The following is a 17842-nucleotide window of genomic DNA, read 5'->3' on the forward strand; positions in this document are numbered from 1 at the left end:
CCAGAACAGCTGGAATTTAGGCTATGAGAGCATGGAGAAGCTGGTGAACACAATGCCCAGCATCTAAACACCATCTCCAGGAGAATCATCTCCCAGCATGTGGAGGCTGCAGCAGGGCCAGTGTTCAGTCCCAGGTTTTGCAGCTTTTTGACTTTTCTTCCTTAAGCAGGCTCAAACAAAAGGAAAATCTGTAGTTGCCGTGTGAGAAGGCGCAGAGCGTCTCTGTGCGTCAACCATCTGAAATATGCAGTGTCCTTTTATTTCTTCCCATCAACACGAAAAAAATCTGTCACTTTGGGACATCTGCTGCTGGAAAACTTTCCCGCGAGTGCCAGACTGGCAGCGCCGCAAGCACGTCAGACGAGGCGAGATGCCAGAAGGCTTTCTGCTGGTCACCAGAGCCGCTCGGCGAGCCCAGGGCTCCATCACATCTCCACACAATGCCCTGACAGGCATTGATGGAAGTGGGGAGAGGAGCTGCTGCAGATTCACACCCGGCTGAGCTGAAACGAGAGGCCTCCGCTGCTCGAAAGGCGCGCTATTCCCAAGCTGTCTTCCCAGCTCACAGGCAATCAGGATGACTGATCTGGCTCGGGTCAGGGGTCCAGGCCGGTGACCGGAGATCGGCTTTGCAAAGGCTCCTCTGAAAAAGTCTGTGAACTGAAGGAAGCCTCTTCATCGATTCAGCAGCACAAAGAAGAGGGGCCCATCTGGGAGGGCACCAGCCTGCGCGCGCACAGGCGCACAAAGGAGGGAGTGTGATGAAATTAATGCAGAGAGCGGGCTGTGGCTAGCAGGGACAGCATTCTGAGTGCCAGCAGATACAGAAAGCCACCAGTGCCACATTCAGATGCCCCATCCCTGCTCTAGCTCTGTTTGTCGTGTCCTGTGTTGTGCTGTGCTGCACTGAATGATCTGTTCCTGGGCTGCTGGCCCGTGCCACGCTGGGAAGGAGCCTTGGCCCCTCAGCTTTGCAGAAATGCCCTGAAGGTTGCCTCATACAGGCTGAAATTAGGGTGCAAAGCTTGAAAAGTGACACTCAGCAACCCAGACTGACACTGCATATCATTCCCAGCTCTCTATATGCATATTCTTACATATCCAGGAATTAAATATCATACAGAGCATCCTAGGTGAAATTGGGCTGGGTTATGCAGAAGGACTGGTTTCTATTTTGCAGGTACTGCAGCCCACTGGCCAGGATCCCTGCCCAATCTTGTGATTTCAGATTCACCTAAGAACAGCTTCTGGAAGCTGCTGGTCCCAGACACTCAGGCTGTTTTTATGAGCCTCAGACTACAATCACAGACTTAACTGAATCCTGCCCCAGCAAGCAGAATATCTTTACATCTTCTGGACCATGGGGAAGCAAAAAGCATCTCAGGAAAAGCTACTGGAAGGGAGGGCAGAGCCTGTATTGGTTGGACTGCAAATTCAGACACCTGGCAGAGCTCTCTGCTGCTAAATGGAAAGTCCCCCAAACTTTTTCTTAAGCAAACAGCACAGATACTGGAGAAGAGAAACACCCAGCCTAATTTAGGGGAGACTAATTTTTGGCTGCACCACTATGGGCTCAGTCCTGCCTCGAAGCCTCCTGTGTAAGGCCCATTCTCTGCTGATGGATTTTACTGTGTGCAGCAGTTGGAACAAACACTTAAACTCCTGACTCAATGCACTTCAAGAGCAGCTCAGTGGAGCAGCACACGGAGAAATTACACAGGCAACTTGGTAGCAAAATAATCGCAGCCACATGAGAGGGAGAGAGTGATGCCTGTTGCCGTTGGCTGATCCGGGGTTGCTGCAGGTCCTTTTTGTGGGATATGGCTGTGTGATCCCAGCACAGGACCCCTGATTGGTGCAGAGATCACACTGATTGCCCACTGCTTAGAGGGCTTTGTGTGCTCGTGCAGAGATCCTCCCTGCAAAGGCCATTTCCGTGTGCCTTCCAAAGTCAAACCCATAAATTACGCTTAAATCAGGAGCAGCGGGTTCACATCCCCATCCTCCACATACTTATTTGTCATGCTTCTGGGAACTGAAATATGATTTGCTCTAGAGCACCCTTTCCTCAATTACAACCATCTTCAATCACAGCATAAGGAACTGCAGGCTTGCCTGTCCTCCCTTTTTGGTCCAAAACCATACAAACTGAAGTGTTTGTGGGCAGTGTGCACCATGAAGGGATGTACAAACCCATCTGCACCTTGGCACACCCAGCTAATGTGGGGTTTACAGAAAACAGCCCCCTTGTGAATGACAGGCTCTGCTTTCCCTGGGTTTGGTACCAGAAGGGTTGTCTGGTCCCAAGTGCTGGGATGTTTGTGCTTGAAGGCCCCTTTCTATTTCTGCACTGGGATTTAACAGCATGGGAAGTGTGAGAAAATAAAAGTTGTCCTGATGTTTGTTTATGAAGGAATATTTCCCCTGATGAGCCTTGAACATTCATGGGCTTGGAAGTGAGACATTTCCAGAGCACGAAACCAAGTGCAAACCAGTGAGGAAGAATTTAAAAAGGTCACCAAGCAGAGCAAATGCCACCTGAGCCCAAATTCTAACAAAGCCTTTTTTCTGGTGGAACAAATGAAGTCCTTTAATTACAATTTGTAAACATAATCTTCTTGGAACATCAATATTTAGAGAGCCTGCCTTCTCTGAAGATGCTGGCCTTTGTCCCTTGCTATTATGGCAATATAAACCCCATAGTATAAAACACTTCCAGGCCGAAAATCACCCCCCTGAAGCTGATTGGGTCAAAGGAATAAAAGCAATAAACCTTTCACTGTGGTAATTTGGGGACTATTTCATGCTTCCTTGTCAATTTTGAAGTAATAACCTAGAAACATAATTTCATGCAAGTCCATATGTAAAATAATCTTACACAAGCCCAACTTGGCCAGTAACCACACCTTCCTCCTGCAGCACTGCTCAACCTCTGGGATGGGCTGGTGATGCTGGGTGGGAATTTTGCTAGAAATTCCACTTATACCTCTCAGGCATTTGGATCACGATCAATCAGAATCACTTCAGCAGCAACATGGGCATCTCTGGTCAGCATAGGGGAACAGACTGTCCCACTGCTGGACACAGGGATGGCTCCACCAAAGACCAAAAGGCTCCATCAGCATCTCCCTCAGAGAGCTTGGCTCAGCACAGCATCACCCTGACAGCAATCGGCTGCGTCCCAGCCCAGGGGCTGCATGGCAAGGCAGCCCCATCATCAGCTCCTTCAGTCATTTTTATTCACAGCTTTTAATGGAAAAGCCCACAATTCCCTATGCCTGAGCCTTCATGCATTTTTCATTAACAATTATCCGCTATCCCAGAACTGCTTTTGATTTTTTGCTAATCATCGATTGGCTATTTTGTTCCCACACAGCTGGCATTTTCAAAACATAACAACCACCTCTGGAGAGGGCACAGCAGAAGGCTGATCTTTAATGCTAATGTGCCCAGAAACCGTCAACACATCAGGTGATGGGAATTCACATCTGAGGGACCACGAGGGATGAGATATTTATTGGATGCAGCCTGAGAGGCTGATTTTACTGTGCTGAAAGCCTGGAAGTTGCTTAGCAAGTGGATGTCTGATGTTGTACCTAGCAGTCATACCAATCTCCAGTGAATCCAGACCCAAAGCTGCATCCCAGCAATGCAGGGTTTCTGGTGTCCCCTCACCTTGTGGGGTTTGCTCTCCTTGGAGTTGCAGTTACTGCATATGAGAGACAGTGTGGGGTGAGGCAGATGCAAAAGGGCCCTTCACAACTTTGGGAAGCAACAGATCCATTGGCTGTGGGTTTGTGCATGCAGGAACAGAGCAGCATCTCAAACACACCATCATCTTCTGCAGCTCTGGACCTTGCTTTTGGCTGTGTTAATTTACAAAAACGAAGTTGCTCCCCATGACATATTTTGCAATCAATTAGCACATTATATGTTTTGGGATGATTTACTCCTTTTTTATTCCTGAAACTCCCTTAGGGAGCATTCAGACCTCTATGACAATATTAAGCAGAGTTTTAATCCAAATGAATTTTCTAGGAAACCATGTAATTGAATTAAAAAGCTCACAGTGTAGTTTAGTAGCTTCATTACTAGTAGATTTGAGATCCATCTTTACACAGAGAAATATTTTCCAAGTGCAATAGACTGATAAATCCAAGACATAACCACAAACTGATTCTGCCTGGAACTAAATGGGTTGCACCACTTAGTCATGCCCATGAGAGTAAAACAAAGGGCAAACTTGAAAAAGCTCAGGAAAAAATCATCCATTGATGTGTCTCCTCCATGCCATGGAGCTCCCAGCCCTGCTGCACCAGTGAGGGCACTTTCCAGACTGACAGCTTTAGAAAGCACCAGGCATGGCCACTTTCCTGGAGGTTGGAGCTGACCAAGAGCAGTGTGAAAGAAGACAAAAGTTCAACACATTCGAGTGTGAGCCTGAGGGCTCAGCTTCACAATCGCGTCACCACGGCTTGAGAAGATGCCACGTGTCAGCTGAGCCCCAGCAACGGGCTGAGCTCCCTCAGCCCCTGCCAGATGCTGTAATCTGATCATTCAGCTTGCTGTGGAAAACACTGATGCTAAATTGCATTAAATGATTCCCATAAGACAACGATTACAGAGATGTTCACCAAGTTGCAGTTCATGTGCAGGGGTAGCACAGCTCCAGACACAGGGACCTGGCCAGGAGATGTGACCATGACCAAAGACCCAACTCCTGCTCTCCTCAAGTGAAGAGGAATGATTGCACAGGGAAGACATCTGGGAGAGACACAGAGCTGGATTCAGTGTCAGTTTTGCCATGGATTTAATGATCACTTGGACTTCATCACTTTTGACTTCACTTCCTCATCAATAAAAAGGGATGCACTAATTTCTCTGCTACCCCTTCTGCTCTGTTCATACCATAAAGGGCACACATGCCTCAGAAAGCCATGCCATGAGCTAGAAAGACCACATGCCTGAACTGAGTGTCATCTCTATGTGCACATACAAAGTTTTCTGAAGCTCTAAAAACTTCCAGTTTGGAGCAAACCTCCACTGATTGAGATGATTTTATTACCACTCACACCTTCTTGCATCACACATCCTCCCATCACTCATGTAACAAAACTTTCAGACCCCTCAAACGAGAAAACAAAAAGCCACATTACACAGACACTCAGAAAAATAAACTCACTCTCATCCCCTGAGGAACAAGCCATGGTGCCTGCACAGCACTTCCCAGCTGTCTAAACTGAAGGTCCAGACCCTCCTAGAGGGCTGGGTAGTTGCTTTCCTGAGACACATTTGTTAATAAAGAGAGCAGCTCTATGACACCACAGTGTACAAACCTCTACCAATACATCAGGTTTACAACACAGGTGTTATTATTTTGTAGTATATTTTTTCATGCTATTTCCATAGAAACAACATTGTCAACTGGTAATTTTCACACTAAGTGCATCATTTCCTCAGTACAAACATCCCCATCTCCTCACAGGAAAATGCAGTTAGTTAGTACTCAGAGAACACATTCTTCCCTGGTGAGATAAAAGGCTAAAGTTTAGTGAAAGTCAGGCTCCACACAAATATTATTTCTGATGTATTTGCATTTGCACACCCAGGCAGGTCAGTGTTCAGGCGTTAAAGCACAGTTCCTCCACTGAGGAGTCAATGTGGTCCCTGTCAGCTCCAGGAACAATATTTAGCCCTTCCAGGAGCACCCAGATGATGATCAGGACAAAAGAGAAACTCTTCCTGGGTTCCTGCGTCAACAAAGTCTAATGTTGATGTCCTGGCACAAAAAATCACGGAGCACCAAACTGTAAGACTGTAAGTCACAGCCAGCAGGACTGGAGCAGTGTTTTAGTTTATCAAAGCCCAAGTTGAATCCACAGATCTGCTTCAGAACACTACCACCACCCCACCAGCTCTTTGCTATGCAGAAAGCAATCCAACATCTCTCCCACTCCCATTTCCACTTCCAGTGCACCAGGACCTACCTGTTGTTATTCTTGAGCTTGATGTGGTCGCTGGTCTCCAGGATCTGCCCGTTCCTCAGCCACGTGATCTGGGGAGGGGGCTCCCCTTGGGCCACGCACGTGAAGATGGCAGTGGTCCCCACGGGTCTGGAAATGGACTGGGGGTGCTGCACAAACTCTGCTGGGGCTGAGAGGAGGAAGGAGAAAGAGGGTGAGAAAAGTTATGATGATTCCACTTTATCCTGGTACAAAAAACCATCTTGTGGATAAGCCTCGTCTGCCTGGGAATGTCTGATGTGGCCAAGCCACAGCACAGGCAGCAAACTCTGGTTTGGATGGGGTGTCTGTGAACAGTGCAAAGCTGCCTTTTGGTTGCCCACCCTGGCAGTCATGGCTTCACAGGAGGTGCCTGAAGGCCAGATCAGAAGTGATGGAAAGCTGAGATGAGTCCTGCAGGGTTCAGACAAACAGGATCAAGGTTTAAGCCCCTTCACCCTCCATGGTCTCCCATGGAAAGCAGCCCCAGTGCTGCAGCTGGGGAGATGTGCTGTTTCCTCAATGGCAGAGCTCAAGCAACACCCTGGCTGTGTCCAAAGAACCTGAGTGGCACTAGCAAACTGCCTGAAATGGAAAAAAATATATGGGTATCATACAGCAATCTGGCAGGGTGTTCTCTCCCCAGTAAATATCAGATTTGCTGCCAATTTTTCCTGTCAATAAAATATTAGGGAACCTTTTTTACCCTAGAACTTCAGCCTGGGACTTCTAGGGTCCTGCCAAGCTTTGCAAAGGACTGCACCATGCCTGTAACCTCTGCTCAACTTGTCACAAAATGTTTTCACCTTTGGCAGTAACATTTTTAAACAGAAAGCGATCTCTTCCTTCCAGCAGCTCAAATTAGATTTAAAATCATTTATCAGAATAAACCAGCGTATCAGCCTACAGAAAGCAGGGCCTGACAGACACTGCCAAATAGGTGAGATTATTCAAGCAGTTCTGCTTCAAAGGGCAAAGTGATAAATATACTGCATGTTGCTACTGAAACCTAAAATCAGGTGGAACCGGCAGCAGACACAATGAAGACAAACAGATAAGAGGCACAGGCCCATAATAAATTTACTGACTAACATCACATAACAGATGGCTGACATTAAATTTTTTTGACAAAAGAAAGATTATGGAGGGAGACACGTTCAGAGCCACTCAATGGCATTTTCCAAGCATGGGGTTGGTGGCTGTGCCACCAGCAGGGATGCAGGGGTTGGAGAAGGGAGAAAGCTGGTCCAGTGAAATACAGTGAGGAGTGGCCAAGCTGCAGGTGGGATGCAGGAGTTGAGTCTTATAGTTCATGGCCAAAACACCCCTTGGGGTTTCCTGCAGCATTTTGGGGGGATAAAGGTCTGGCCCAGCTGTGTGCTGGTAAGGGAGGAGCATGGCTACTGCTGCAACGTGGCCACACTGCAGGGACAGGTGCTGGTGTGAAAGACCAGTTGAGCGGATTCTAAATCCTCCAAGCAGGAAGACACAGGAATTCATCACAGAGCCCATCCCCCTCGAAGGAGCCCCCTCCTTCATTTTTAATAATCAGAGGGAAGTGGAGCATGGCAGATCTGACTTATGTTAGTGGTACAGGGTATCCACCAACAGAGTTTATTGTCAGGCCCCTGCTGTCAGTGCTCAGCTCCAGCAATGAACCTGATCCCAGCAGCCCAATGGACACGAACTTCCAGAACCTCCTGCTAAACTTCCCCATGTGCCAATCAATCTCTTGCCCTTTTACTTCCCTTCTGTGTTTTTGCTCTAGACTTACAGATTAAAACAAAATTCAGGATGGGTTCAATAAAAGTTGGAAGCAAGGATAAACAGGGGGAAAACCCCTCATCCCTGCCATGAATGGTCCCTTTGTGGTGTGCAGTGAGAGCATTAGAGACTTGATTTTCCTCAGCCTCCCGCCCCTCGCTTTGTGCTGGCGCAGTTTTGCAGAGCAATTATTTAGCGAGTGGCTCGGCACCTCCCTGCTTTCATCTGGGCTCCTGAGCTGCACCCGCAGGTGCAAACCCAGCATGCCAAGGAAGGGCACAGCCACCTTCAGCTCCTCGCCGCAGCTTCATTAAAGATCCTCTTGGCTCTTTGCCTCCCCCTCACTTCATCAAATCTCAAACCCACCTTTTGTTCCAGCCGAAACAAAGTTGAAATATGGAAAGAAGCACCCGGCATAACCTCCTGGAAGCGCTGGCTCTCCTTATCCTCCCTTATTAGCCCGTGTCAAGAGGCAGTAATTGGAGCGGGGTCGCGTGTGACTCGGGTAAGGAACGCGCAGCTGCGGCCGCTGGCTCGGCGCCAGTGACACTGCTCAGTGCCACAGCCCTGGGGGTTCCTCGGGTCCCCTCTGCCATCCCTCCTCTTTGCTGCCTTGCTAAACACAACCCCAGCCCCTGCTTAACTTGCTTAAACTCTCTGGGGAGCAGGTTCCCAACTCTGCTGTGCCGAGCTGTCTCCTGTTCCATGGCGTTCTTTGCTGCAAGACACAGATTGCCCTTGCACTGTTTCTGCTCTCCCTGGCTTTCCCCACATGTTCCTCTATCCTGCTGAGGTCTCAACAGTGTGAAGCTGTAGTGCCAAAATGGCCCAGGCCAAAACAGAAACCCATGGAATCAGAGGACGTGGACCAGGAACAGGTGGAGTTCAAAGGACATGGACTGAGTGGGTGTTCCTCTGCTACCTGGACCAGGATGTTCATAACCAGTGCTCCAAGGAAGGTGCCCTCAGGCCACTGCTGGTGTGTGGTTTCAGGGCAAATGGCTCCTTTCCTGGGCAGAAAAACCTCTCACCTCTCCCAGGTCCTCTCCCCTGCCCTTCTAAATGATTTTGCACAGGATCCAAGAGTTTGCCTGGGTCAGTGGGGAAGGAGCAGAAGCCAACCCTGCCTGCTGCCAGCCCTGCCTTCAGCCAAGCCCTGCCCACTGCCAGCCTTCACTCTCCTCATCACTCATAATTAACAGAGCATCTTGTCAGGGCATATCCTTCCCTGCATGGAGGAGCAGTGGCCTGAACAACTCTGCCCCTTCCACACTACAGCCAAAAAGCCATCACAGGCAGCCAAGAAGTGTTTCTCAGCCTTCCATTAAGATTTAATAAAGATATTAATGGAGATCACTGTTAAGAGCAGAGGATTCAAACATGGCAAGGAGGAATAGGCAGGATCCAGCCCTAGCTTGTGAGGTATGAGGAAGCCAGAGCGTTGATTATTCAGGACTTAATGGGAAGGAGAGGATCATGCAGTTTTAATGAATATTTAAAGGCTTGACATTGGTATCAAAAAGCAATAACACTTAATACCACCCCCAGATTCGTTAACAAAGTGATTCAATAGCTTTTACTGTGCTCAGCAAACTGTGATAGCATGGAGGTGCACTGCAACAGCAGCTTCTAATAGGAGACCCTGATGGGCTCCATCTCTTCTGGGACATGTCAGCAGGGACCAGCAGCCAGTGTGTCCCCCAAGACATCAGGAAGCTTTGCTGTCCTTGCCATGAGGTTGTGGTGTGGTGCTTATGGCAGCACTTGATGGCTCACAGAAGGTCCCAAGGACCACTGAGAAGATCCTAAGGGTAAGGGAGCACTGACAGCCAATGCCATTGTGCCAGACCAAACCATGCCTCTTGTATCTCAGTGTGAAGTGTCATTAATTCTCAGGTGGACAGAGTGGCAGGGCTGGGGAGGGAGGCTGGGGTGAAGAGAAGGAAGAATAACATGGAAACAACAAAACCTCATAAATTAGGGTACTGGCACCCACAGTAAGGGTATAAGGGAGAAGTCAGGTCAATGAAGAAGTCACTCAAGCACAGCAAATGGTGACAGGAGATTTAAGACAACTGCTCCTCACTTGGCTTCTCTCTAGTCACTACAGAGGATACTCAGATGTTTACTTGAGTAACTTACAGTAGCAGTGATGGGACTGCAAGGGCCAAAGGGAAACTGTGCCCATGTCCCCTGGAAAACAGGCAGAAAACACTGGAGGGGGCTGTCATGGAGCCTGCCTTTCAGCTGTCATGAAATTCTTGTCCCAGCAGGGTGCAGGCTGGAGCTCCACAGCAGCAGGGTATGTTCCCATGTCACCCACAAGTGAGGTCCTGGAAGAATGCTCCACAAGAATCAGACACCCCAGCTCACTCCAGCATCCTGACAGGCAAAATTTGAGTGCCCACCTGTGTGGTGGCTTTTCTTGAGAAGGAAAATGTGGACAGGAAGGGACCTGCTCCATGGGGGACACTGACTCACACAGCACATATTGGAGCTGGTTTGCAGAATGAATTCAGGGCTAAACTCAAGGACAAACCAAGTACCACAGAGCCAAGCCTAAACCACAGCAACTGCAATACATCTGCTGCTGAATTCCAGCCCACAGCCAAAGGCTGTGATGCCAGCCAGCAACCACGATGGAAGAAACATCAGGAAGCGCAGCGGTGGCCGGATCTGCTGGACCAAGGAGCACTGCCCGGTCCTGCCAACAGAAAGCAAGGCAAACAAGGCAGGCATTGTCAGCAGAGCCTTCAAACCCATGTCCTTAAGATGGGCCCTCATTTATGAGATGGGATCTCATTTTTCTGCATAGCTTTCAGGAGGAAATGAAGCGTGGAGTGGAGAACACTGGTGACCATCTGGCCATTCACAGCCCATCAGTTTGTTATGACACCAAACACATAATAAAGCACAAAAGATTGCACAGGAGGTAGAGGGAAAGTGCTTTGATATATTTTTTCCCTTGCCACCGAAGCCTGCTCTTCCCTTGCCTCACACACACACATACCCTCGGTTTCAGTTGGCGCTGCATTCGGCCCTTCCACAACTCCCCCCGTGAGACTTTCATTCCAAGCCCAGCACAAAGCAATATTCAAATGGCTGCGCTGGGATCTGAAGGGAAAATGGAAACTTTCTTGTGTGAGAACCTTACAAAAGAGATCAAAGGAGCCTAAATGGCCAAGGGAGGGCAGGGACGGAAGGAGTGGGGGATTGACGCCTTCTCCTCTGGAGGGAGGAGGAATTCCCAGGAAGATAATAAGATGATGTTAGATTATCTGAAGGAAAACCTGCAATGGAAAGGACATCACTGCTGGAGGAAGAGAGGAGCCCTGTGCTGGGACACCTCTGCCCACGCAGCTGATGGATGGGACAGGGACCACTGCTGGCAGCAGGAGGGAGGACGTGGTCTCAGTTCCAGCCTCCCGCTAACTCCTCGCCTTACAACAGGAAACATCGCCCTTTCTCCTCCAGTTTCCCACCTATAAAAACGTCCCTCCTTCAAAAGACTGGGGCAAGTTAATTTGTGCCTCTAGGCACTTCAAGGGCCCCTGCATAAAGGCAGCAAGTACCTGGTCTGGTGTGCTTTGAGGATGCCGTATTGTCCTAGCCCTGTGCTAACTTCCTCTCCAACCAGGCTTTTGATAGCTGCTCTTTGCTTTTCTTCTCTTTACGGATGTAATTTGCATCACTGACATCTTGACAAAGATAAAACCCACAGTCTCCCATGTCAGTCATTATTGCTGTTTTCTTCCCAGACGAACCTGAACAGCGATCATTTGTACCTCTCAGCTGGAAAATTCAGGCAAAATGAGATGCAGAGGCAGGAAAAACTGCTTCCAGAGGGAGGGTGAGCAAACCTGGGATGAGCTCAGCTGCCTGGCCAGGGTCTGCCGTTACCCTGCCTGGGGAACATTCCCCTAAAATACATGGAGCATTTTAAGGATGGGCAATACAGGTTGGGGTCCTGCAGGTCCTATCTAAGGGTTACTCCAAGGACACACAGGTCACACTTCTCCACACCACTGCCAGCTTCTCTGCTGATGCTGAAGCATCCTCCTTCCATGGAAAGACTGGGCTTCAATGGCCCTGTGAGTGACATTTTAGGGACAAATTCTTATCTTGGCTTGCCAGGAGAAAATCCACAGTAATTCTATGGCAGCTGAACTGCAGCACCAGACAGTTGCTCAAGAGCTGATGTTCAAATCTCCAAAAAGACTAAAAACTACTATTTGTAGCAATGAGAAGTTGTGTTACCTTTCATTCAGTTACTCACAGGAGCAGTCAACCATATTCAATAGTTGTATTTTTAAAACTTCATGGATTTTCCAAGTAATTAGTTTTGGGTCTGCCTCCCTGCCTCCTGGACATCAGTTTGGCATTTGTGCTAAGGAGACCTCTCCTACACATACCATGTGCAGAGCTGTCCTGCAGCAGCTCCAAAGGGTTTATATCAGTACAGACAAGTTGTTCTTAATGCTGAGGTTGATGTTTCTTAATAAGGGGATTCATAGCTGTGCCAGCTGGGAGGTCCCCTCATTGCACTGCTCACCCAGAAATCCAAGAGCAAAAGAAACAGTGAGTTTTTCACCTTGTCTCATGTCTGATCAGCACCTGGGGCTCAGGAGGCACAGGCAGCCCTTTCTCCACCCTTCCTACATCGCTCCTCCACAGCTGGCAGGATCAGCACCAGCGACTCCTGAGATCTGTGGGGTGACATCAGGGCTGGAGCAGGGCGAGCATCAGGGCTGGAGCAGAGCACTTTCCCCATCAGCAGCACGAAAGGTTCAATTAGCAGCTCCGGCAGGAGGTGTGTAATTTTAGATTCAGGATATCATCAGTCAATAGTTAATGAGTGAACTGATGAGAGCGTGAGATGCTTTAAGTGGACTAGCTTGAAGAGGAGGTGAGTGCCTGTAATCAGGGGCGGATTGCTGCCATTCAGAGCACGCTGCCAGCTGGGTTTGCCTTCTGAAATTCTTGCCTGGCTCCCCTCACCATGGAGACTGGTTGCAAAGGAGAATGTGGAAGGGATTTGTGTGCTTTACCTAGTGCTGATCTCTACTTCGGGCTCAGCTGCCTTTACAAGTAGCATTTCAGGGCAATTGCTGCAGGAAGAGAAGGAACCTGTGTCCCATTGGCACAGCAACTGGCCCAGACAGTGTCAACTGCCACATGAAACAGTCTCACAGACTTTTTGGAAATGGTTTTAGACTTACTGGTGCCATTTCAGTTGGAAAGCAATACTCTGTGAATGGTATCCACTGTTGCATATCATTGCAGGAGTCATATCTGCCATTCAGAGGTGTCCATGGGAACAGTGACCATGTCCTTGTATCATTAAGGACCATAAAACAAATTTGGCTGATTAATTCAGGCTTTCTGCTGAGATGCACAAGTATGATAACAAGTAACAACCAGTGTCTGCTAAGACAAAGAAATGTCTGTGATGAGGTGAGAAATCCCTGTATCCCACCCAGCTGATGCCTCAGCTGAACCATACCTGGCTGTGACTCACCTGTGTGGGACACAGACACACACCCACATGGGAAACCACGTGTCTAGAACAGAAGTGCTTTGTCTGGTGCCAGCAGAGAGGTGAAGTCAGCACCTGTCCCCCCAAGCCCTGAGGGTGCCAGGGGCTCACCTTGCACGACGAGGCTGCCCTGCGCGGTGCGGCGCACCCGCGTGCCCGGTTTGTTGGCGGCACACACGTAGATGCCAGAGTGCTGCACTGTGAGGTCTGAGATCATGAGGTTTCCTGTGCCCAGCACCTGGATCCCCTCCACGCCGATCGGGCGGCCGTCTGAAAGAAGGGGAGAAGGACAAGAGTCACCTGCTGCACCTTTGGGTGAGGTTCTCCAGGCCCTCAGTGAGGTCCAATCTGAGCACTTATGGGTGGTGCCATGTTCTGCTACTGCCATCTGCCAAGTAAAGTCAATGGGATTTAGCTGATGTTCTTATCAGAACTTCCTTCTGCAGAAACCAGATCCTTATTTACATGTTTGCCCACAATCACTCTTTGTTGCTGCTTAAAAACCCGAAGTACCACCACAGGAAAAGTGAAAGCTCTCAACCATGTGTTCAGATTAAGATGAAGCATCCAGAACACAGTTCAACAGAGTGGCTAAACCAAGCTATATCATCTCAGCTTCTCTGAGCCATTGTCTGGGTTCTTGCATTAGAATGAGCAGGGATCCAATCAGCTCAATAACCTATTTCCAACAGAGAGGCTTCAGGATGTAGCCCAGCCAACCCACTGCAGTGCTTCCCTGATGCACTTTCCCAGCCACCAGCAATTTATGACCTGCAGATTACCTGACCCAGAAGTTACACCACTTTACCTGATAACTCTTGATGGATTTTTGTGGCTTCTGAAAACAAGAGAACCCTGGGTTTTTGATTCCTTAGCCCTTGAACACACACTAGCTGAGGGCTGAGGAGCCAGTCTCCAAGCTGGTGGTTAGATCTCATTTACTCTGGTTTGGAAGGGCAACTGTAAAGGGCTGCCCCCACCCTGAGTGCTGGATATGAAATAGTTCAGTATCACAGAATTCAATTTTTTCCGGAAAATTCCCAGCCAGCTCTAATTACAAAGTGTTTCATTAGTATCAGGCTATTGCTTTCTATTGTTGCATTGATTTGTGTTTTAAGACACTGTCTGACAAAGGCAGCTCTAAATCAGGCCTAGCACATGTCAGGGTGTCTGAGCAGAGGGGCAAGGCAGGGGAGGAGTTTTACTGGATGAGCAGTTAAAGGGAGCACACTTTCATCAGACAGGAATCAGGAATTCAGTTCTCCCAGGTTTGCTCATGGAGGAGTTTAAAGAATCTACAGGAAAAAAAACAGCTCTGGTGATGTCCCCACCTGACCTCCCCACAAGACTTCCATTCTTGTGTTCCACTACAGTAGAAGAGCCTGGTCTTGTGCTCCAAAGTCTGTGCCATAATCTTGCCATGAGCTTCACACTCCAACACAGCCAGCATGCAGGACTAAAAGTTATCCTAATTACGTTTCAGATTTAATATCAAGTTTTGCATAATAAAAAATATTAGAAAATTTGGGTCATTCATAACCACAGGTTCTGGAACAGACTGAGAAAACTCCTGCTCCTCCATGGACTGCAGATGGATCTCTGCTTACCTGTGGAGCTCCATGGGCTGCAGAGGCACAGCTGCCCCACCATGGGCTGCACCCCAGCCTGCAGGGGAACCTCTGCTCTGGCACTGGGAGCAGTTCCTGCCCCTCCTTCTGCACCGACCTTGGGCTCTGCAGGGCTGTTCCTCCCACATGTTCTCACTCCTCTCTCCAGCTGCAATTTGCTCTTGTGTAATAACTTTTTTCTCTTCTTAAATTTGTTATGGCGGAGGTGCTACCAACCACTGCTGACAGGCTTGGCCTTGAGCAGGGGTGTGCCCATCGTGAAGCCAGCTGGAATTGGCTCCATTGGATGTGAGGAAACTCCCAGCAAATCCTCACTAAAGCCATCCCTGTAGCCCCCACACCACCAAAACCTTGTCATGCAAACCCAATACAACCACAGGAGTGAGGGATCCCATTTCAGATTCCAGGCTGCATCCTGCTAGGAAACACCAGCAAAGCATGGACTGAGAGCTACAAAAGCACTTCCCAAACCTATTGCCTGCCATGCTCTACATATGTTGTTTTTCAGGAAATTTTGAAGCTTGAAGGTTTCATTGCTTTATTAGACAGGAAATGCCAGACCTCTTCATTATTTGCATTGCAAAGAAAAATGCTCAGGTCTTTTAGAGAGAGAGAAAAACAATGTCATTAAAGGATCACACTGCTGGCCAAGCCACCGCTGCAGTAAATGGCTCAGTCATAAAAAGGACAGTAAAACATGACCTATCATGACATTTAATGAGCAATAACAAGGAACCATTCCTTCCAAACAGCATTTGAACTGAAGTGTAAAGAGGTCTGAATTAAATCCAAATTGAACTTGATTTCATCTTTTAAATTAGTCCTTTCAGAAGTCTGTATTTACAATAGGTGTAAAAATAAAATCTCTCTCTTGAGGGAGGGATGGGACCAGCAAAATATGCAAAGTGGTCATACCTGCACCCTTCATCACATCACTGCCTTGAGAAATGCCATGGAAATGTGATTTGAATGCCAGCAGTTTTACTGTATTATTTATAACATGCTCCATCATTTAAGCATGCAAAGACTCAGCTTGCAGCAGGTGCTCCCCCCAGTCCAAATACCAGCATCAATTATGCCCTCAGTTATCTCTCCAGCTATTAGAAGTCTGGTGGTCTGAGGAAACATCTTCTGTCCACACATCTTTCATTTCCCTAGAGAACAAAGCCCTCCAAGCTCCAAAGCCCAGATGGATCTGCCATTTGTGTCAGTGTGGTCACCTCTAACAGCCAGTAAACATCACTGTGCTTCATCATCTCTCATTCAACTCCTCCCTTTCCAAAAGCACTGAAAATCTACAGAAACATCTTTACTTTCCCAGTCTGTTCCATGCTTCTCACACTGCTGTGCCTCACCCAGCCTGAGCCATCCTGCACTCTGCTAGGTCTTCAGTTAATATCTAGTCCAACTTAGCAATACTGACAACACATATAAATAATACAGAGTGTTTACACAAGAAATTCCTTGCATCCTGAAAGCTCAGCACTTTGCAGAACCGCTGTGCTGAGGGACTGATGTCTCACACCTGCTTTGCAAAGGTTGCTATTTATTTTAACCCTGTTTTCTTTACATGCAGACTTGAAGAATGGTTTGGATCAGGCAATCCAAACCCTGTAAATCCACCTTCCTGGCATCATCTGCCACCACAAAGTCGTCTCTTCATGGAGGAGATCTGAAAGATCCTAACATTCAATCTAAATCTACCCTCTTTCAGTTTAAAGCCATTCCCAACTTGTCCTACCACTGCACACCCTTGCAAAGTCCCCCTCCAGCCTCCCTTCAGCTACTTCCAGGTTCCCCATGGGGGTGAAGTTTGGATGAAAGACACCTGCAGTTTGGGAGCTGCATTATTTATTTTTCCAAGGTGTGTGTGATGCTTTCTGGAGCCCATTCTCCGCCTGCTAACCGAGTGATTGGCACAGCAGCACCAATTATGGAGCCCCTTAAAACGTGCCAGGCGATATGAATATGCAACAACACCAACGCCTTTCTTTTATAAGTAGCAAGTAGAAAGAAAGTAACAACTTTCTAATGTTGATCATTTAGGTCTTTTGTGAATTCTTTGTATTGTGTCATAGTAGCCTTCCACTTTTTAGACGCATGGGTCTCCTGCTCCTGAGGACACTGGGCACTGTGGATTAGCATATTTAGAGTACATTGCAACAGTTGACTATTCAGTATGTGAAGTGGTGAAATTTACTCTATTATTTCTAAACACTTACAGGAACGGTGCTCCTGTCAACCAGTCAGCCATCTATTGCAAGCTTCTGTGTCCAATAAGTTACCAATTAATTGGCTCCTACAATTGTTGTATAGTTTACTTCTTGAATGGCTCCCTCTTTAGTAATTTCCTTCCCATTGTGCGGCCCTTTCTGACAACTTCTGTATAACGCTATCAGATAATCACTGTCCTTTCTTTCTCGCCTCACTTTTCTGTATCTCTCTAAATAGTTTATTATTCTGCTTTGGTACCTTTTATGGAGGCCAGCTCAGTGGCCTGTCAGTTAAAGGGTAAGGATACATTAAAATCGTCGTTCATTCAAAAGGCTTTGCAGTAAGTGCCCAGGATATTCATTTGTGCACACATACAGGTCCAAGCTGAAGTGCGTAGCTCTGAAAGGAAAAGCTCTATCTTCCCTGAACAAACCCTTAATGATTTTACATCTCTCTCAGAGCCTGCTCTCTAATGAATGTTGACATTTCATGCACGGCGAGACACAGGAATTCTGTTTGTGGTCAGGGGCTACAACATATTCCCAAAGAAATTAAATTCAAAATTGATTGTGTGACACTCAAAAACTGGCCCAGAATTTGAATGATTTCCTTCAAGCGAAATATAGCTGCCTTTCCCACTGAAAACCAGCCAGGTTTTAGCAAAGCCAAAGCAAGAAGTGCAAATGGTGTTTATGGCT

The 17842-nt window shown here is 47.8% G+C and overlaps 1 protein-coding gene across 2 annotated transcripts in view; it reads right to left on the reverse strand.

Moving 5' to 3' along the window:
• IGDCC3 (immunoglobulin superfamily DCC subclass member 3) overlaps positions 1 to 17842 on the reverse strand; it is a 98965-nt gene that overhangs the window by 15458 nt on the left and 65665 nt on the right. For both annotated transcript variants that reach the window (XM_033070720.1, XM_042779666.1), the window contains exons 6-7: positions 13414 to 13572; positions 5988 to 6153 (exon numbers count right to left, since the gene is read on the reverse strand). In XM_033070720.1, coding sequence (XP_032926611.1) covers positions 5988 to 6153; positions 13414 to 13572 — 325 coding nt within the window. The remainder of the gene's footprint in view (positions 1 to 5987; positions 6154 to 13413; positions 13573 to 17842) is intronic.

Source organism: Catharus ustulatus, chromosome 12 (assembly GCF_009819885.2).
Source record: "Catharus ustulatus isolate bCatUst1 chromosome 12, bCatUst1.pri.v2, whole genome shotgun sequence".
In the NCBI taxonomy this organism is placed as follows: domain Eukaryota; kingdom Metazoa; phylum Chordata; class Aves; order Passeriformes; family Turdidae; genus Catharus; species Catharus ustulatus.